Source organism: Manduca sexta, chromosome 25, assembly GCF_014839805.1.
Source record: "Manduca sexta isolate Smith_Timp_Sample1 chromosome 25, JHU_Msex_v1.0, whole genome shotgun sequence".
Taxonomy (NCBI): Eukaryota; Metazoa; Arthropoda; class Insecta; order Lepidoptera; family Sphingidae; genus Manduca; species Manduca sexta.
Genome location: NC_051139.1, coordinates 3,895,066 through 3,917,992, shown reverse-complemented (window position 1 = coordinate 3,917,992; position 22,927 = coordinate 3,895,066). Strand labels below are relative to the sequence as shown.

General features: G+C 36.8%; 1 protein-coding gene across 1 annotated transcript in view; it reads right to left on the bottom strand.

Moving 5' to 3' along the window:
• LOC115450558 (zwei Ig domain protein zig-8) overlaps nucleotides 1–22,338 on the bottom strand; it is a 77,112-nt gene extending 54,774 nt beyond the window's left edge. Inside the window, exons 1-2 of the mRNA XM_037442765.1 lie at nucleotides 22,249–22,338; nucleotides 21,134–21,344 (exon numbers count right to left, since the gene is read on the bottom strand). Of these exons, the coding sequence (XP_037298662.1) occupies nucleotides 21,134–21,344; nucleotides 22,249–22,338 (301 nt within the window). The remainder of the gene's footprint in view (nucleotides 1–21,133; nucleotides 21,345–22,248) is intronic.
• Between the last annotated feature and the right edge of the window lie 589 nt (nucleotides 22,339–22,927).

Genomic DNA, 22,927 nt, shown 5'->3' with positions numbered 1-22,927 from the left:
AACAATTTTTAAATTATATTTTTTCTAGAAAATCTGATTTTAGGCAACTTGAGTTTAGTTAAAGGGTAAAAGTATATACTCTTAAACGTAGCCGACTAAATTAGTTAATCTTTACTTAAAACTACAGAATCTTTTTTTTCTTTTTTTTTATTAAGAAATGATATTTAAGTAATGTTTAAAGCGAAGTTCTGATATTGAATTTAGATAGTTTTACAATTAGTGTTTTACACAAAATCTTTATTTTGTGTAAAACACTAATTGTCTTAAAAATGACAGTGGAATCTATACTATTATATAAAGCTGAAGAGTTTGTTTGTTTGTTTGTTTGTTTGTTTGTTTGTTTGTTTGTTTGTTTGTTTGTTTGTTTGTTTGAACGCGCTAATCTCAGGAACTACCAGTCCAAATTGAAAAATTCTTTTTGCGTTGGATAGCCCTTTGTTCGTGGAGTGCTATAGGCTATATATCATCACGCTATACCCAATAGGAGCGGGGCAGTAATGGCTAATCTCAGGAACTACCGGTCCAAACTGAAAAATTATTTTTGCGTTGGATAGCCCTTTGTTCGTGGAGTGCTATAGGCTATATATCATCACGCTATACCCAATAGGAGCGGGGCAGTAATGGCTAATCTCAGGAACTACCGGTCCAAACTGAAAAATCTTTTTGTGTTGGATAGCCCTTTGTTCGTGGAGTGCTATAGGCTATATATCATCACGCTATGACCAATAGGAGCGGAGCAGTAATGACTAATCTCAGGAACTACCGGTTCGAACTGAAAAATTCTTTTTGTGTTGGATAGCTCTTTATTAGTGTAGTGCTATAGGCTATATATCATCACGCTATGACCAATAGGAGCGGAGCAGTAATGGCTAATCTCAGGAACTACCGGTTCAAACTGAAAAATATTTTTGTGTTGGATAGTTCTTTGTTCGTGGAGTACTATGGGGTATATATCATCACGCTATGACCAATAGGGGCGGAGCAGTAATGGATAATCTCATGTACGAACAGATCGAACTGTAAAAATTATTTTTGTGTTGGATAGCACTTTGTTCCTGGAGTGCTATAGGCTATATATCATCACGCTATGACTAATAGGAGCGGAGCAGTAATGGCTAATCTCAGGAACTACCGTGTTTGAACTGAAAAAATCTTTTTGTGTTGGATAGCCGTTTGTTCCTGGAGTGCTATAGGCTATATATCATCACGCTATGACCAATCGGAGCGGAGCAGTAATGAAACATGTTGCAAAAACGGGGAAAAATTATTAGTTTTGAGAGCTTCCGTTGCGTGCGCTGCGTAAACGGTTAAAGTTATGCAACAATGATGTATGATGGGATTATTCCTCTTAAAAATTTCTAAAAAATATATTATAAAACAAAGTCCCTCGCTGCATGTCTGCCTGAACGTGTTAAACTCAAAAACTACCCAACGTATTAAGATGAAATTTGGTATGGAGACAGTTTGAGAGGCTCCCGGGAAACTACTACTTTTATAATGAAAACTTTAGCCTGAAAACTTTATAACGCGGGCGGAGCCGCGGGCAAAAGCTAGTCTTGCAATATACATACTAATTAATAATGCCATCATTTTGAATACCAAAAATAAACTAAATTCTAATTTATCTAAAACATGTTAAATACGTTGAGTTCATTTATAATATTTTTCATAGCTCTAAGAAAGCGTTTAATGAGATAGCAGAGATGAAAACCGTACAAAGAAGCGATGTTAGACCTAGGCGGCGTTTGAGTAAATTCCTTTTATAATAAAATGTTTTGTCTTTAATCAGGACACCATCTATTGATCAGAGAGAGGAATTACTTGCGTCGTAATAACGTACTTTTTATTCACTGTTTTACAAAATTATATTAAACACAAAGCCTGCTTTGTCGAACGGTAATATATGACCTATGGATCGGGAAGTAATATATAATAATATTATTATATACCATCTCACTGCTGAGCACGGGCCTCCTCTACTACTGAGAGGGATTAGGCCTTAGTCCACCACGCTGGCCTAATGCGTATTGTCAGACTTCACACAACCTTAAGCTTTTCTATTGCTTATCTATTATGCTTTGCCCAAAACTAAACGTCAAATCTTATGCCCATACATTGAAGTAAAAGGTTACCAAAAAAAAACAAACGGAAATATAAACTCAATGCTATTGGGAACATTTTGAAGCAATTGCTTAATCATTGTACGAGTAAATGAATGGTGAGTGTTTTATTGGTTAAAAGTGACCGCTGCTAATGTCAGAGGTATCGACGTAATATAAGACCTTGGTTATAAACAACAATTACCAATTACTTATAAACCCAAGAACCTTTAGCAAAGGTCACATGACAACCGAAATAAATTCGTTAAAAATACGCAACACTACCAGTACTAAATATTGTACCCTCCAACATTTCTATATTATTATACGAAGTCCACTGCTGAACATATGCGTCTTCTAAAGCTTGCCAAACATTAAAATATTTATACACACCTAAAATACAATATATAGCTACGATGTCTTATAAAATATACACGCGTAAAAGGGAGTATACACATATATGCGTAAAAAGGAACGATTTTCAGGCCGCTAGGGAGAACGTACAAGGAAATTGATTACGCGTCGGTGGAAGTAAGGCGCTTTCATTATCGCTTTTTGGGCTATTTTGCTTATTTTACGACGTGTTAGGCACGCGACGTGCTACAAGCCGACGTGCTTTCACGTCGCGCTAAATTGTGCGATACGTTTAATAACCTAATAAATAAATCGTTTATACGATATTTTGTTAAATATCGCTAATAATGTTAAGGCGTTGGGTTTGAGTTACCTTGCCGATTAAGGATATACAAAGAAGCTACTGACGCAGTTGTATTGCGCGGTACGCCTCAGCTCTAAGGTCTCTGGCAGTAATATTGGTTTTTTTGATCCATATCAGCCTGGAGTCAGAAATTTATGCTCAATAGGCTCGCCTCTTATCACATCATGGAACGGAATACACAGGCGTAAATAAGCTACCCTAGTTACATCTCTGCCTACCCTTTCGGGGTAAAAGGTGGGAAGTGTATGTGTGCATAAAAAGAAGGAGTGAAAGTACAATGGGTGGAACAACCAATGTGCTGATTGTTAACGTTTAAAATCTTAGATATTGACACCACGCAAATTAATCGCGAATTTAAAATTAATTGCTATTTGGCAATCAAATTTTGCGAAAAAATAACAGTAAAATTTTATATGACATCGAGCGCAATGGCTAATTCGCAAAAATATTAATATAACGTAACAATGGCACTTTGCTCATGTCGGATTTTCAAAACCACATTGAAATTAGTGGCAACGTAACTTCAATGAGCGTAAATAAATTCTATTTGCTTAATTATTTAGGATCGTTGAATGTTGTAAAAAGGTTAACATTTCCAACGTAAGTTCAGCGCAATGTGTGTACTACTTTATAGTGATTTACAGCGCTCGTTCTGTTTAATAGCGTTTATTATTTACGAACCGCGCAGGTTTCTTGTCCAGTGTAAATTCTCCTTTGTGGTTCTAGCCGTTTAGGAACACAAGCATTTTAAGTTTTTTATTTCGTTTTAAACAAGGGACTTGCTGTTTTCGTGTTTCTAAACTTAAAATTAAAAGAACGTATAATTCTCTTATGTATTACGATAAAGTCCGATGTAAAAACTCATTTCGTTCCTAACGAGCTGACTTCGCGATAGTCAATAGAAATGATTGCTGACCGGGCTTGCAAAATTCGACGGTAAAAAAGAAAAATACTTAATACCATATTGATAGTATTATAATGTGTTTGTTTATGAGGGTTTATATTTGGAAATATTGAACAGATTCTTAAAATTATTTGACAAATAGACTATAGAAAGGTCTAGGGACTTTATTTTAAGGTAAAAAGAAACATCTTTTAGGAGACATTTTATTTCAAGTGAAATGTACACCATGTATTTCTCTTGTCACCATGTTAAAGAAACATTATTCCCAAAATATGTGAGATTTCACTTTATGAGATATATAATATTAAAAGTAATTAATTGTATGGTACGACTACAGTGCTGAGGTCTCAGGTTCGATCTCCGTGTTGGGCAAAGTGATATTGGGTTTTTCAAATCAGTCAGACCGGGATTTGGAACTTGTGTCCGATATGGCGATAGGCTTCCCCCTGATCACATTATTTGATACTTACGGCTGAAAGTGGGTGCACCAGGGATGCCTCTGCCCACTTTCTCGGGGATAAAAGGCATGAGTGTGTGTGTAATCTATATACTATTATATAAAGCTGAAGAGTTTGTTTGTTTGTTTGTTTGTTTGTTTGTTTGTTTGAACGCGCTAATCTCAGGAACTACCCGTCCAAACTGAAAAATTCTTTTTGCGTTGGATAGCCCTATGTTCGTGGAGTGCTATAGGCTATATATCATCACGCTATACCCAATAGGAGCGGAGCAGTAATGCCTAATCTCAGGAACTACCGGTCCGAACTGAAAAATTCTTTTTGCGTTGGATAGACCTTTGTTCGTGAAGTGCTATAGGCTATATATCATCACGCTATACCCAATAGGAGCGGAGCAGTAATGGCTAATCTCAGGAACTACCGGTCCAAACTAAAAAATTCTTTTTGCGTTGGATAGCCTTTTGTTCGTGGAGTACTATAGGCTATATATCATCACGCTATACCCAATAGGAGCGGAGCAGTAATGGCTAATCTCAGGAACTACCGGTCCAAACTGAAAAATTCTTTTTGCGTTGGATAGCCCTTTATTCGTGGATTGCTATAGGCTATATATCATCACGCTATACTCAATAGGAGCAGAGCAGTAATGGCTAATCTCAGGAACTACCGGTTCGAACTAAAAAAATCATTTTGTATTGGATAGCCCTTTGTTCGTGAAGTGCTATAGGCTATATATCATCACGCTATGACCAATAGGAGCAGAGCAGTAATGGCTAATCTCAGAAACTAAGAGTTTGAACTGAATAATTCTTTTTGTGTTGGATAGCCCTTTGTTCCTGGAATGCTATAGGCTATATATATCCTCACGCTATGCCCAATAGGAGCGGAGCAGTAATCGCTAATCTCAGGAACTACCGGTTCGAACTGAAAAAAATATTTTTGTGTTGGATAGCCCTTTGTTCCTGGAGTGCTATAGGTTATATATCGTCACGCTATGACCAATAGGAGCGGAGCAGTAATGAAACATGATGCAAAAACGGGGACAATTTATTAGTTTTGAGAGCTTCTGTTGCGAGCGCTGCGTAAACGGTTAAAGTTATGCAACAATAATGTATGACGGGATTGTTCCTCTTAAAAAGTTCTACAAAAATATATCATAAAACAAAGTCCCCCGCTGCATCGGTCTGCCCGAACGTGTTAAACTCAAAAACTACCTAACGTATTAGGATAAAATTTGGTATGGAGACAGTTTAAGACCCTAGGAAGAACATAGGCTCCCGGGAAAATATATAGCGTGACTTTAATAACGGAAAACTTTAGCCCGAAAAACTTTATAACGCGGGCGGAGCCGCGGGCAAAAGCTAGTTAGAAATAATACGCTTACCTATGATCCTATTTATCTCTAAACTTAATGCCTACCTTCACAAACGCGTAACTAGGGCAAATCCGGCGAATCCTAAACTCATAAACGACCTCTTCAACCTCTGACTGGACGGCAAATTACCTCTACAATGCTTCATTCAATCATGGATTTCTCGCTGTGACGGTCGTATCTAACGGAAAGCTGGCACAGTTCAAATCGAATTGACAATGACTGCTCGATTCGTGTACGCCATTCAACGGGTAACAGCTCAGCGTATAACTCTTAGAGCCTATATACGTCTTTCAAACCGATCACGCGATTCAAACGCAACTAAAACGCGCAGTGCTAACTGCGCGTAGAGCGCTTTTTTAAAAGTGACTTTATTCCACCTGATGGTAAGTGGAGTGGGGTCCAATAGAATGTGAACTGACGATAGATGATTACATCATTATGCCGGCTTGTCGGAACCAGAAATGTACAGTCTGATCCCAAAACGTGACACATTTACATGGGCCACTATGGTGGGTTTTAACACCTTGTGTACGGTGGTGGCTATCCGGGCGAATATAAAATATATCCTATCACCAGCGTGCCAAAACACGAGTATTTAGAACATGTAAAAATCGTCTTGTACATGTCTTTAGTGATGTAGTACAGTGGCGAAGGTTTCCGAAAGATAATCATCTCTCGTCAGTCGAAATTTTATTAGATCTCACTCTATTTACCATCAGGTGCACTAGAATCATATTGTTGTATACGATTAAAAAAAAACATTGCGTGATAATAAGCGGCGATAGCCTAGTTGGGTGTGGAACGGACTGACGAGACGAATGTCCGCAGGTTCAAATCCCAAGGGCACACACCTCTGACTTTTCTAAAAAATCATGTGTGTATTCTTTGTGAATTTATCGTTCGCTTTAACGGTGAAGGAAAACATCGTGAGGAAACCTGCACATCTGAGAGGTTCTCTATAGAAATTTCGAAGGTGTGTGAAGTCTACCAATCCGCACTAGGCCAGCGTGGTGGACTAAGGCCTAATCCCTCTCAGTAGTAGAGGAGGCCCGTGCTCAGCAGTGGGCAAGTATATAATACAGGGCTGATATTATTTTTTATTATTGTTATTGCGTGATCTCAATCTTTTCAATTTACAAATAAGGTCTATTTTGCCTTACAATAACAACGAGGTAACCTAAGAAAGTTGACCGTTATTGTATGTAGATTCGTTCCCTGCAGGATGGTGTTCACTCCATTACCGATCGTAGAACAGGCTGATCGGCCGCACGTATGAGATTTGCATGATATTAAAGTTCTGAACTGATTTATCATGTGAACTACTTTTCTTTAGGCGGTGATTCTTCTGATTTATCATGTAAACTACTATTATCTTTGGCCGATAATTTTTAAAAGTGATGCGATGAACCTAAATGAAATAGTGGGATTTATTGTGATTGGATTCTTATTATCTTATCTTACCATCTATACATATTATAAAATAAAGTCCTGTTTTCTGTCTGTCTGCATTTTATTGATTTTTTCAAAATCAACTAAATGAATTTTTATGAAATTTGGTATGGCTACTTTGTATCCCGCAAAATTATAAAGTAGGACTTTTATCCCGGAAAACTTCTTCACGCGGGCGAAGCCGCTAGCCATAGCTAGTAATATTATAAATGCAAAAGTTTGTGAAAATGCTTGGATGTTTGTTAGAAGTAAACTCAGAAACAGCTAAAAAGATTTCTATGAAATTTTACGCACGGGTAGACCATGACATAGATTAACACATAGGTTACTCAATAATCAAATAGTTATCTCAATAATTTGCTCCTATAGAAAATAATATCATTTTTAAATTCGATTTTAAATAGATGGCGCTATGAATCACTAAAGTGTTTCAGACTTCTTGGCGAGCTTCTTGGTAAGCCGCGAGCTACACCCGGTATATTATAATATTATTACAATTATTGCCAAGCTATTAAAAATGACCAGTAAATTAGACTCAAGCCATCACTTTCACGATTTAGGTAAGCTGAGGATCGACTAGTGCACTCAAAGTTCACAGACGCATTCCTTACGTGACAGGTACGTTACGAGCTTATATAGAGTCCACGTTCCAATCCCGGGTCACTCACGTACTTTATCGACCCACCACTTACAAATTTACGTTCCTAGCTGTAATCCACAACCTTCCGTTTCACAGCAATCAACATACCGATGGTGATAACTGATACCAAACCTAACAACTAATGCTAACAAAAATATAAGTCCATCAAAACCTCCAGCGTGGCTTACAAATTCCCCGCAATATAACGAGAGGCAAGATTAAGTGATACAGGATGTTCAGCGTGACATGGCTAATAATATGCAGTGTGAATTGGTCATAAAAACAATAGCACAGCTTATTCCGACCACTCCACATGAATCACCCAGGAGAGCTCGCGGCACACACACAGCGGCTGCACATAATTATATACAAAATTACACGCGCCTAAACACTCTCGTCGTCAAGTGGGCCAATTTAATAAGCTTTTACGGCGCGAGCGGAACGAGTGAAACGAGCGAAACGAGCGATTCGAGCACCGGGACGCCGCGAGCGTACGCGCGTGCGTGTGATTTATGCGCAAATTACATTAATCGCTCGTTTAAAACGCGCGAAAAGCGCTCGTGTGCACTAATAATCTTTTTGATAATGCCATCGCGGATGGAGACATAGCTTTGTATAATTACGCTGAAAATTGGCGCAAGGGGAGTGTCTGTGAGTGGAGGAGCTTGTAGATGTTGCGGGAACCACTTATGCGTAACTTTTTGAGCGTAAATGACGTGTAGAATGCATAGGATGTTTCTAAAGTGATGGAAATCGTGTAAGTGCTTAATTTGGATACATCCAGTCCATTAGTTAGGGTAGTGAGTATTTAAATAGTTTTTTACTCTTCAGACGGATATCTGATTCATACGCTTTGGAATATTGTGCCAGAAATCAAATATTAGGTGTACTAAGAGATAATGAATAGAGGGACCGTTTTTAATTAACCAATGTATAATTACAATTTGGATAATTATTACGTTGCCCGTTGGGAATCGAATCAAGAATCTCACAGGTCAAAGCGGAAAAAAATGCTTTTAGACCAATGAAGCAACAAATACACTATATAATATCATAATATCAGCTCTGTATTATATACTCTCCCACTGTTGGGCACGGGTCTCCTCTACTACTGAAAGGGATTAGGCCTTAGTCCACCACGCTGGTCAAGTGCGGATTGGTAGACTTCACACACCTTCGAAAATTAGAATTTCTCAGGTATGCTGGTTTCCTCATATGTTTTCCTTGGCTGTTAAAATGAAGCGATAATTCACAAAGAATGCACACATATTTTTTTAGAAAAGTCAGAGATTGTGCCTTTGGGATTTGAACCAGCGGACATTCGTCTCGGCGGTCCGTTCCAAAAGACGAATGTCCAAACAAATATACTATTTTAGCAAAAACTACGAAGTCCACACTTAATTCGTATTAATGCAATTAAACATTATGGATCTTTTTATTGTATATCCAAACTGTGTTTACATAACACTATACAATATTTTCCAATGTAATTGCTTTTAGAAAGTCAATTTGAAATACGGGCTCATAGTTTTTGATGTGGACACGGCAGCTGTATTTTCAGCAGTTTACGTATTAATTTAGGATCGGGGCAGTGAGAAGTTGAATTATAAAGTTTACTAGCTTTTACCGCGGGTTCGACCGCGTGAAATATATGCGAATGTATGATGAATTACTAGTTATTTAACTTATTCGGAATTTGCTTGATATGTTGATAGTATCACCCCTTTTTACATTAAATCATAGAAATTAACTCAACGTTGGAATCGTGTCGATCTACTTTATGTATATTTATATACAACTTATTTATACGTATATTTTTGGTATAAGTCATACTTAAGGTATGAAAAGTTTACAGTTAAAAAGGATAAAACCTAAGGATAACACTAACAAAATAGCTAAACGATCTTGATCAATATCTTTAGGTTAATCAGAAAAATAAACCAATGGAAAAGGATTATGTGAGCGTTGTGTGCAATCTTAATATTGGTTGGTCCACTTACCCCAATCCGGATATATGAAAGATCGTGTAACAATTTCAACTTTAAAGGCTTCATAGTCTGTATATGAATATCCCATATAAGAAGAGATTCAAATTTCGAAACACAAAGCACCTGGTCAATTTAAAATGTTTGAACCTAGCCGTATTATAATTTCTTTGTTTTTCCACTGCGCTACGTGAAATTAAAATGTCAGCGTTTATAACTTCCTCTCATTTTACGTACATTTCCCACATTAAACCTGATTTTATCGGCTTTAATACGTTTTTACCCGCAATATCAATTTATCTACGTTGATTGTACTCGAAAGGAATCCATGCATAAAATCGTCTGAAATCAGCAATCCCAACTAAATCGTAACGTAAGAATACTTTAATATTTCGAGCGAACAATTTGACCTTTATCTAGCATAACGTCTATTATAATAGTAGTGGGTCTAAAAGGTTCATTGTAAGGTGGATTTTTTCTTTGTTTGTCAAGTATCTGTCCTATATTAATTTTATATTGCCTGCTAACTTTCTTATATATTTGTTTTAGATGTTAAGTTTGTTTGCAGCTTTAGTTTTTTTTTAGAGATGATCAGGCAGTCGACATAATTATGCCGGCCTGTTGGAACCGGATATACACAGGCTGATTCCGGAACGCGACACACTTACGTGGGCCACTATGGCGGGTTTTAGCACCTTGAGTACGGTGGTCGCTATCCGGGCGGATATAAAATATATCTTATCACCAACAAATTAGTTTGGTAGTCTCTGAAATTACTGCTCCAAGTCAGATATTTTTTTACTATGAGAAGGTATAATACCTCCTTTACTATTGTAGGCTAGTTTTTACAAACGGCGACGCGAGTTAAATCCTTCTTCCTACCTTTGTACAGATATTTGAATGTTTGTTACAAGCAACCGCAGAAATCGCTGAATGCATTTGGATGAAATTTTACAGAAAGTTTTGGATTAAGAAGGCAACTTGGATGGCATTCTTCCACGCGCGTGGCGTCACGAGCAACGCCTATTAAATAATAAAATCCACGGCACCGAGTGCGCCCAAAACTTTAATATTCAGAGAGGTGATCACATAACATTTCATTACCCACAACAGGTCTCACGTGCGTGAGGACGTGTATCAGACACCCTCTCCCCACCTCGCCCTCTCATTAAACAAACTAATACGCAACTAGAACACGTCAACTTCACAACCATTAAACTTACGCAGTTTGATCAAAATTAGCTTTAGTACAGGCGATTAGCGCCTTTATGGTGTTTGGAATAAAGGCTGTAATGCCGCGCGTTGTGGTAGGGACAGGCGGCACAGCTGACGAAACGTTCCGATGCCCACTAACGTATTGTTACTAGAATATTGTTACAGAACACCTGTTCCAATACCTGGTTTGCTCGTACCTCTAGTTGATTTTTCCATAAAAACATACACAATTTTTTTAATTGCCCAATCTGGAAATTGAACCTATAACCTAACAAATTACGAGATTTTTTTTAACAGTAATCTAGTAAGGGGTAACTGATGATAAATGACGTCACTATGAACATTCTCTGGAGAGTAGGAATACGCCCTAGGCCTGGAAGCATATTCATGCTTATTCAAGCAAGAGAAAGAATTTGTTGGTCTTTTAGAGATCACATTGACTATACGATAAATACATGTAAGCTGTCTTCATACAAATTTTGTCATTAGTATTCTGCGCTTCTATCTCGATCGATCTTTTCTATGAACAAAATTTAATGCCCATTTACAAGGTAAAAATCCTTTTATTCACATAATTTAATTTATCACATGTTACAAATAAACAATGTACGTAATTCGGGAAACGCGTAACAAAATCCCAGTGTAAAGTGACGAAACAACCGCGGAATCCGAACACAAAATTCAGAAGAGTTTGCGAGCGATGTTTGCGTAAACAGATTATTCGCGATATTCGATTTAGCGACAAATACTTGAGCTGGCGAGTGCACGCTGCACATACTTAGACATATTTTTCTATAGTGTTATCTATAGCTGTGACATACCACCATTTTGTATAAACAATTCCAATCGCTTTTTTCTATCTAAAAATGGATCAATCGGCACAAAGATTTTTTGACATGGTTACAAATGAGTAATCACTCAAAACAAAAAAAAAATAACATGCTTACAAGTGTCTAACGTCCGTTTGCAATAAACGATCTCAATCTTCAATCCGATTCCGAGAATGAACCTATCAAAATAACTCATTTGTAAGCATGTCGAAAAGACTTTGTTCTAATTGGTCTATTTTTAAGATCGATCAAATATTGCGATTCGCATCGTTTATTGAAAACGGCGGTTATTTTGATTGGTTCATTCTCGGACTCGGATTGAAGATTAAGCTTGAGATCGTTTATTAAAAACGGCTTTTGGTAATAGGCCATTGGTAATTAATAATAAATAACCATAGGGGACATTATTGCCCAGCGGTGGGATATGCTCAGTGGAAAATATTGTTACTAAGACAACAGAAAACATTCGGAATTATGAAAACATATTATAAATGTTATCCTTGGGGATCCGGACTCGCGAGGAATGTTAACGTGGAAGAAGCGTCCTCAAAGGGAGGTATCGATAATGCGTAAATAAGAGATGGGCTATGAGTGGTGAGGGAGAGGACGTGCGACCCTCCGGATTGTTGCCGGGTTCAACAACATTAATATTAATCAAATGGGAACGTGACACAAGTTAATGGCGAGTTGTTTAGAACTGTTGAATGAAAGAATGTTTTAACTGTCGATGATATGTCATGGAAAAACTCACGGAGTTGATGATTGCATCAGTTAGAAGAATAAGCTGTGCATATTTGAAGAAATATGTAAATAAAAGACAAAAAAAACGGAATTAAATTGATATAAAAAATATTCTCAATTAAATGATGAGTATTGATCATTTTGTTAAAAGCTTCATTTCTGTCCATGACTAGAACAACGTAACTTTATACATATTTTTAAATATTAACGCACAGTGTTCCTGCTTTACGTCCTTGTACACTCATATGTAAATTATTTATAATTTAATAAAAAAATAATGATAAAAATAAAGACAAAATATCGCCTATCCGCCTACGCACCGTAATAGAATACCAGTTACATTATAAAATATTTCTGTTCTTTTATCGCGTACGCTCAATACCTGCACCAAACTCGGAGCTAAGTAAAAGGGCGATTACTTAAGTGTTCCCGAGGGATCCGGCGCAGCTTCCCGACAATGATTCTTTACGTCAACCTTGAGAAAAACAACGCAGCACTCATTATTACTAAACCAACAATTATACATAAACTGATCCCGGGTAATTCATTTACGCCTGAAGTTTTCCGAAAATAGTAAATTGGGCCAGGCGTGGGAAGAAAAATTATTTTAATGAGCCGCCTGGGAAATATTTACAAGGATAAATAAACGTATTCGTTTTTTCGATTCGAAAAAGTGATATTAAATATTATTTTTTGTTAATGTATAGTAATTCAAACAGTAATATCACTAGCCACAGTTTGAAAAGGTACAACACTGTTGTTCGTATTAATATACTAGACGTAGCTCGTGGCTTTGTGTGAAAACCCTTTTTTTTTGCTATAATAGCCCGAAAAAACGTCATCTGTATGACGCTAGCGCCATCTGTTTTAAGATTCTGCTTAAAATTCCCATATTTCCCATAGGAGCAAATTACCGGGAATAAAGGTAGCCTATGTTGTAATCCAGGACATGGTCTATTCGTATGGCTAATTTTATCCAAATCCATTCAGGCGTTTTTGAAAATACTTCGGACAAACATCCACACCACCATATATTGCGTTCACAATATACCGTATTTTAGTTTGAATATCTGCTACCGAAAGTCACAAAAATGGTTAATTTTGTTTAAATATTGTTTCATTTTAATTACTGGGAGATGGTGTAAAATACTATAGATATATTCAAGGCTACTTTATTGCGACTTTCATATTTTTAACATGACGTATTTTAGTAAAACACACAAACACTATAAAACTGTTAGCAAAACCACACGAAATATTTCTAAACACACGTATATAAATATAGAAAAGTTTTACAGTACAAAACATTAATTAGTAGCGTAGGTCGATGCTATGGTAAAATATAATAAGTGTTTAGAGTTATTATCCTTAAATAAAAGTAGATGATTATAAATGATATATTAGCAATTACAACTGAGATTCTGTTAAATATTGACAAACGTGTCATTTAGCCCTAGCCTACTCAAATAAATTTATTTAAATTATCGTTGGGGTTATTTTATTATCAGTCAAATTCAAAAGAATTTTACGATATTGATATATTTGATTTAAAAAACCTATCTATCTATCTAAAAATATAAACCAATTTAAGCTAAAAAGGACATATAACTTTTCCTTTTCTGTTAAATTAGTATTAGTATGCGATGAGTATGCCAGCTTGCAGATTAAAAGCTCTAAGCTTCTACATTAAATAAAGATAAAAAAAAACTATGTATCGATAGCACTCCTTTTCGTACGACAAATTTTATAATATTAAATCCAGCCTTAGAGCATATACAAATTTAACAAGATTTACACGAGCCGCTATGCAGTGTCGTATAAAGGTAAACTACCATATTTATTAATCAGATTGTCTCTGAATTTAAAATGCTTTATATTTCCACGTTCATTGCGACTGCTGTAAACAGCGTTCATTACATAACAAGATAAAACAAAACCTTATGTAATTTATTATAAGGTATTAAATTTATTATAGCGTATAATATTTGTTAGGGTATCACGCCTTGAGCCTAGAATTTGCTGATACAGCGATAAGTTCGCATCTATCACATAACGGGATGGAATAAGCAAAAATAGATACTGTATGCTTACGTCTTCGGAGACAAAGGTTTTTAAAATATTTTCGTATGATATTTTATCGTAAAACTATTTTGCGGAATTTAACACGGTATTTATATTATAATTTTCGAATGACGTTAGTATAATAATATCAGCCCTGTATTATATACTTGCCCACTGCTGAGCACGGGCCTCCTCTACTACTGAGAGGGATTAGGCCTTAGTCCACCACGCTGGCCTAGTGCGGATTGGTAGACTTCACACACCTTCGAAATTCCTATAGAGAACTTCTCGGATGTGCAGGTTTCCTCACGATGTGTTCCTTCACCGTTAAAGCGAACGATAAATTCACAAAGAATACATACATGATTTTTTAGAAAAGTCAGAGGTTTGTGCCCTTGGGATTTGAACGTTAGTAACAGCAAAATTTTAAATAATTGTAAAATGTAAGTAGATATTGTAACTGACTTCGGATCAACATCTCTGTCCGCCCCGAGACCACAAAGGCTGCAAAGTACGAAACGTCGGGAGAAAATTATAATATAAAAACCGCAAATAGTTTTATTTCAAAGGTGTTAAGTCACAAAATTCAGTTTACACCGAATAGGCTGCAATACCATGACCAACTACAATAAGTACTACAAAAAATGAACGTAAACATCTTTTAGGGATAGAGCATAGCGGCACCAGCAGAACACACTATGTAACGTGTAAAGCCCGCGTGGATTTTTCGGCCATTAATGAAGATATACATCACATCACATGGACATACGTGTACAGAAAATGCGAGAAACAGATTCTCAAGTTTTAATTAAATTTTTGCCTTAAGATCCTTTCGGTGTTGGTCGCTGTAATTGTTGCGGCGTAAGCTAAGTTTACTTTGTGTTTAGGTCTGACAAAGTACTTTAAAAACCGCACATCTGTTGGCTTTAGTCTACGCTTATGTTACTTTATGTTAATGCACATATTTTATTTGCTTACAATCGTGTGTGTCTGTAGTCGAATATTCGGTGATTCACGTTCCAGGCTGATTATATTTTATCAAAATAAATTGTTATAAATATTATCTTGAATAATAATAGTTATGCAAATATGGAGTAATGTAAATAGAATCTTTGAACAAAATAAAGTAGACTTTTATATACTTTGAAGTATAGGTAATGTTTTTAACACGAGCGCGGCAAAGTTATCCCATTTTAACATGCATACTTACCTAATAAGTAGAGTGCTAAGTGGAGTGGGGTCCAATAGAATGTTGACTGACGAGAGATGATTATCCCTACACAGTCGACACAATTATGCCGGCCTATTGGAACTGGATATACACAGACTGATCCCGGAACACGACACACTTACGTGAGCCAATATGGCAGGTTTAACCTGGTGTATGGTGATCGCTATTCGGGCGGATATAAATATATATCCTACCTCCAACATGTTGGTTAGTTAGTACGTATTATATTTTATTTCTACTAAATTATACCAGCAATGTTTTTGTTAACGTGTTAAATAGAAATACTTCTATATAATTAAAATAAAATACTAAAATATACTCTAAAAATACTATCTGATTTTTGCTTGCCAATTATTTAAACAAACAAAATGTAAATCCGTTATTGGCCTTAAGATAAGTCTATCAGATGTATCACTTTAGTATTCAAAGGATTTAAATAAATAAATAAATAATATTGAGTGTACCTCTCAAATGGTAACAATTGATTATTCTTAAGCATTATAACTCACACACGCGAACTATTTACGTTAGTTAGATGCAAATTGGTTATGCAAGCAACAGGATCGCCTGAACCACACGACACGCGTCATCAAACAACACACCTTGGTCGGAGAACATTCGCTGGTAGATCTCGTCGCAATCTGTTGAGAGTATAATATCTTAATTATAATGAATGACAAAAAATACAGAGGATATTTTATGTGATTGATTCTTTCCTAACCGAATATCGGCCATTGTGGCTAATTTTAACGGAGATTAGCTAAGTATGCAAGAGATAGTGCATAAGTGTGTGCGCAATACACAGGTGCACTCTCTGTGCCTTCACTCTCATAGTCCATTGACAGAATCGGTGAGAGATCAGGCCCAGGACCAACGGTTTGACGTGCTTTGCGAAGCACGGGGTATCACACCCTTAACTTCCTGACTCCGAGCTGCGACCGAACCCAGGACCTCAGCGCGGTAGTCGTGTTAGTACCGCGTACGCATTACAACTACGTCACAGAGGCAGTCACTCTCAGAATCAGTTTGTTTTATAATTCTTTAGCCGTAGGTGTGTTAATTTTTTTGTTTGGAATATTACCTAAATTTTTAATTAATTTCAATTTGATTATCGCTGAAGTAGGGACAAGGGGAATGTAAGAGTTGTATTTTTATTGTTTGTTATACATAAATATTATAACGCCTATTTTCCGTTACAAAGGTAAGCAAATATGTAACACATCCGTATTTAACCAGCTATATTAAGTCCCATATAATGCGGGCCATTTGCCGGATATAATTTCAATTACTTTGCCCGACCTGGGATTCGAACTCGAGACTTCAGTACTTTAGCATACCGCATGCGTAATAAAACACGCCGAGGCAGTTATCGAAGTAGACGAGTAATTTTTATCATATCTGTTAATAGCTTTTTATCATATTTGTTTATCTGAAGGTTATTCAAAATATGAATATTAATGGATAGCGCTGATTCCCCACATTTGTTCACTCTGCGAAATCATTTGCAGAGCAGCATCGGCCGCACAAATGTTAAATTAAACGGTGAATTTTCTCTCAACAAACTTTAAAAACCTTTAACTAGAAAGACGAAGAAGAATATTAAAAGTTATTTTCTCCATATTTTGTATCCGCACCACTATCAAAATACACAATAACCCTAAAACCACAAAGCTATACTAAGCTATAATATAAATAATATTTTATGAGTTTATTATTACATTTTAAATATTTCAAATCTATCAGAAAGCACGATTAAAATCGGATTTAAAAGCCAAAAGATAAAGGTTTGAAAGCCAATGGCAGTGCTAGATGACAAAATATGAAACAGAGATAAAATTTACAACATTTATAATCTATATAGAAAGTACGATCTAAATCCGATTAAGAAGCGACAAGATATAAACGTTTTAAAGCCGATGGAAGGGCTAAATGTCAAAAAACGAAAAAGAGACGCAATTATATCTTTGTGATGTCATAGGGAATTGCGATGTTTGTGAAAGAGAGATGAAACGTGTATCCCACTCCGCGCCCATTTTTACATATTGCAATATTTGAAATTTGAATTGCTGTCCCATTTTTTCACCAATTTTATTGCTGATTTCACAAAAGAGCTTCTTTTTAAAGTATTTACTATAGCACTAATAGCAAAATCGTTAAACTCGTACATATTAAAATACATTATAGAGCTCTTAATTTAATAATAGTCTTCATGAACATTTCAACGACTTGCGAGTTTTCTAGTCGTACTAAATTTATCTCTCTTTGCACGTATCAAACATTAAGTATTGAATAAATTTTCTTGAAACTTAACAATGATAGCTTACCCACCACATTACGTTCATTTCGATTCACAAACTTTTTCTGGAATTAACATAAATTTTACGTCGCAGATCGCTAGTCGTAAGTAAAGAATTTCTCATTACTTCAGACTATATTTCACGCAATAAATTAGGTCTTGAACTAAGCCTTGTATTTATAAATCACATGTAGAGGTTTGTTTAAAATATACCCCTCTTAGCAGGTAATTAAAGGATAATTAAAGTGCTGAGAGCGGAAAGCGGGGTGCGGAGAGACGGTGGAGAGAGGATGGCTAATTTACCACCGTTAGCGTAAGTGGTTATTTAATTCACGTGTAGTAGTTTTGTACTACAGAGAATAAGTATGACTGCCGCGGTGGCGTAGTTGTATCACGGTACGACTGTAGTGCTGAGGTTTCGGGTTCGATTCCCGGGTCGGGCAAAGTGATGTTAGGTTCTTATATTCAGTATCAGGCTGGCAGTCTGAAATACGTGTATATGGCGATAGGCTCTTCCTTTTTCACATTATCTAACGTAACACACATGGCGAAAAGTGAGTGATTGCACGTCTGCCTATCCCTTCCAACAAGTCTAAACTCATTTAAAAGTCAATGCCCAAGTTCGACTATACGATGCCTCATTAATTTCACATGATATGTATTTGACAGGCATTCAAATATAGTTCAAAGCGTAGCTGTCATTAATAGTATTAGGGGCGCGTCGTATTAAAAGATAATTGTAATTACGATGTAGCTATAAAAACACTATGTTTTTCTGTTAATTAAGAACTCATTAGATGTTGGGGACAAAAAGGTACGGAAAATGTTTGCGTTTAACTAATTCCAGCTTAACATTAATTATTCAGACAGAACAATACATTTAACGCGTTGGCCGTTAAATGCCGTATACATGAGTTATTTTATTGATGCAATTGCGCTTTGTTAATATTACACGCGGTATAACACACATTTGAATACATTTTATAATATTTAAAGCGTTGTAATTCCGTCAGTGCAATGCCTACTGGGTAAAATAATGACTTCAGTCACTGCGAACAAACCGAGGCATGTATTTTTCACGGTGCGATAGTATCGTAGTGGACGGGATGGATTGCGCGCTGGCACCGCGCCAGCTGCCCGCGCGCCCCCACCGACCGACAAATGTACACCAAACGGGACTCTGACCGAGAGGAATCTTACGTGTTACTTTGTTATGCTAAGTGCTTGTCCACACAACGGCCGACAATTTGTAACCCCAAAATATCCACAGTTTACCAAGTTGGGTCAGCACTAAAAGGTTCCGTGTCAAAGTGATTTAGAATTTCATTTACCCCGCTCCGTTAGTTCGTGATATTTTAAACATTACTTACGTCAATGCGATTGAAATATAGTGTGTCAAAGAGTTTTGGTTATGTTTAACTCGTATTTATTTTGTGTTTAGAAGGTGTTTTAAAATTCACGCATCATTATTTTTTTTGTATATTTGGAATTCGGGTCACTAGTTTCATTTCAGGGAAATTACGTCAAAACTAATGATTGTTTTCAAGTAGTTCTAGAATTTTATATTCATATATCTGTCGGAGTGAAACTGTTTACTTGGTTATTTTTTTACATGACCGGTAAAGTATCACCGGTCTATATTTATTCAGACAGTTATTGAAACACTTATTTACTTCAATAACAATTTACTGCATAGTAACACTAGCGGAATACACAATGTGCTCGGTTCGAGCGTCCAAACAAGACTACTGAAGACTACTACTAGAGTCGTACATGACTCAACCAGACTCAACCAACACTCGTACAAGACTGAGCTCTCGTCGTTCGGCCGGTCCTTATATTGGCAACAGTCGACCTCCCTCCTTTTCTAATACTTCCTCGATGTAATAATAGATGGCGCCACTATCGCTCCGGAAATTCACCAATGCTGCGGCGACATATCATATATGAATATAAATTAATCAACACATCCATAGTTACTAATTCTATTCGTCCGTGAATATTCCATAATAGTGTACGTGGAAATTTTGTGAAATCCGTTTAACAGCTATTCGGCGCGGTCGCCGTGGAGCCTAATGAAATTTCCTTTACGCCATATATTATTGCGTTTGTCACATAATTTAGTAAATAACGCAATGCCCGGTACAAATGTAGCTGCGAGTTAAACGGCTACATTAAACAGTAAATCAGAGGCAATGGTGCGGCGACAGCGGCGCGGGCGGCAGCACTGGCTAGTACCTAGCCACGCTTTATCTCTGAATTTACAACAAAATAGCCGCGGGTCCCTCGCGCCATTCCGATTAATTCAAAGCACGCGCATTCGCTCCAATAAATATGTTAAAATGTTCCGTGACAATAGTCCCGCGCGGTCGGCGCATTATCGCGGCGTGTCCGCTCTCGCCAGTTGTGGCCAGCGCAAATACTGCCGTTTGTTGGCGAACGTTTGATATATTTCTATAAAGACACCCCAGCGCGGTATGCCGCATGGCACGCGGTGAATTGTATTCCGCTTGTATGTTAGTATCGGGATATTCCGCACTCATAAAAAATTGTGAGTATTTTGATATACGCTATTCTGTTTGAATAACAATGTTGGTTATAAACGTGGAATTATATATACTTTTGGATTAAATAGATATTCGGTATTGGATAATACGCATATGTTTAAAAAGAGTCAGATTCGGAGACGTCTTTTAGCCGTAAATTAAGGCATCTTATCATTCATATTGTACATTAAAGCCTTAGTCAGATTCTGCACGGATAGTCACATTTATTGTTACTTTAACCTAAATTACGATGCTTTTATTGCAGTAAGTCTTATTTTTACTTAAACTTGAAAAAAAACTATAAATCAGGCCAAATGAGTGTCATAAAATCAAAGTCAGCCATCAGCATTTAGATAAATTTTAGATGACGTATTATGTATTTACTATATTTATATCAAAAGAAATACCCATCAGATATTAAACAACATAAACGACTACACAGTACACAGCAACAACATATAAGAAAAATTCCATCTCTAAAAATACGTCACATTGCTGTCTTTGATTTTAAACTTAAATTTAATACATAGACTCATCCGCCAGATTGCTGTCTTTGATTTTATACTCAAATGTAATACATAGACTCACCAACAACGTGCAGCGTGACGAAGAACGATCGCACCGGCTGAGTGGATACCTGGCACTCGTACACGCCTGCGTCTCGCTGCTGCGCCCATTTGATATGCAGCGTCCAGTCGTCCGTGTGCGGCGAGTGCGTCGCCTGGAACCGCTGGTCGGACGTGTACGTATACCCGCCTACGGTGAGGATGTGCAGGTCGCGGTGCCGTATCCATGAGACCTGTAAATAATATAATAATATCAGCCTTATATTATATACTGTTCCACCGGTGGGAACGGGTCTCCTCTACTACTAAGAGAGATTAGGCCTTAGTCTACCACGCTAGCCTTGTACCGATTGGTAGACTTCACACACCCTCAAAATTTCTATAGAGAATTTCTCAGGTGCGCAGGTTTCCTCACGATGATTTCCTTCAACGTTAAAGCAAGCGATAACATACAAAGAATACACACATAGTAGAAAAGTGGGGGGTGTGTGCTTGGGATTTGAACCTCCGGACTGCGAATTTGGTCTCGGCAGTCCTTTATACACCTAATTAAGCTATCGTCACTCATAACCTGAGCAGCATGTTTTATAGTTAGATAGATTGAGTGGACAACAATAGTGGAAGCAATTATATTTTCAAGATTTTTATATTATTTCTATCACCAATAAATCACCAACTTAAAGCCCGGTTGACATGGATAGAGTAAGTTGTTAACTGTCTACCAGTAGTAGATTCAATTCAGGGCTCTAATCTCTGAAATCTCTTTACAGAGATATATCCAATACGCTTCTTTACTACCATGCTATTTATTCTATTTGAGTACAGCGGACTTGAATTGGACAGGTCCCAAACTCTTCGGATTTTTTTACCCTTTAAATTAATGCCTAAATATATTTGTTTACAATAAATTTCTTCTCCTTAAGAATTTAATTTTGTTTAAAAATAAATTCAGTCTACAATTGGGGCCGTAGACTCCAATCTTCAATCGTTTAGGCCAACGCTATAAAAATAACGAATGCGATTCACTTATCGATAGCATATATCATTTCTATATTTTTTTGTGATTTTTATTAGCGATAACGATTGTCGAACTACATCATGGCTATAATCTCTGAATTCAAACACCGTCCAACCAACGTTCATCTTCACTTCATTGCGAGTCCGCGGCACCTCATTTCCAAATATTTTTTCCACATTAATATTCCCGGTTGTTTTAGGCTCGCCCATTGGCATGCAAATCAGTTTCTATGAAATTGCGAGCGGCCTTTATTACTCTTTCGTATTATTTGGAGTGTAGACCCTACTTTAATTATGTCTGTGTGTTAATGTGCCCTCTTTTTCATTCTTAAATAAAGGATACGTTAATGAGGATCTGTTTAGAATAGATAAATGTGTCTGAGGGATTGTGGTAATGTATGTCAATGAGTATGGAAGACTGTCTCAGTAGTGTATTGCGGTACGACTGCGTTAATGTTTTGGGTTCGATCTTTGTGTCGGGCAAGGTGATATCGGACTTTTCTACTTAGTATCAGACCGGAGTCTGGAATTTATGCCCGATATGGTGAGTTTTCCTATCACATCATGGGATGGAATACGCTAGGCGATAAGTGGGTGCATCTGCTGCCTATGTCTACCTCTTCGGGGATAACTTACTTCTTTACTGAAATAAACTAAAAATACAAAACAGTTTTGATTAAAGTCAACGTGTTGAATTCACTCCGCTATTTTTGTACTATTGTGCCTGATTGTACATAATACAATATTCAATAATAATACATATTTATCTAGCGGTCTAATTTAGCAAATCTATTCACCC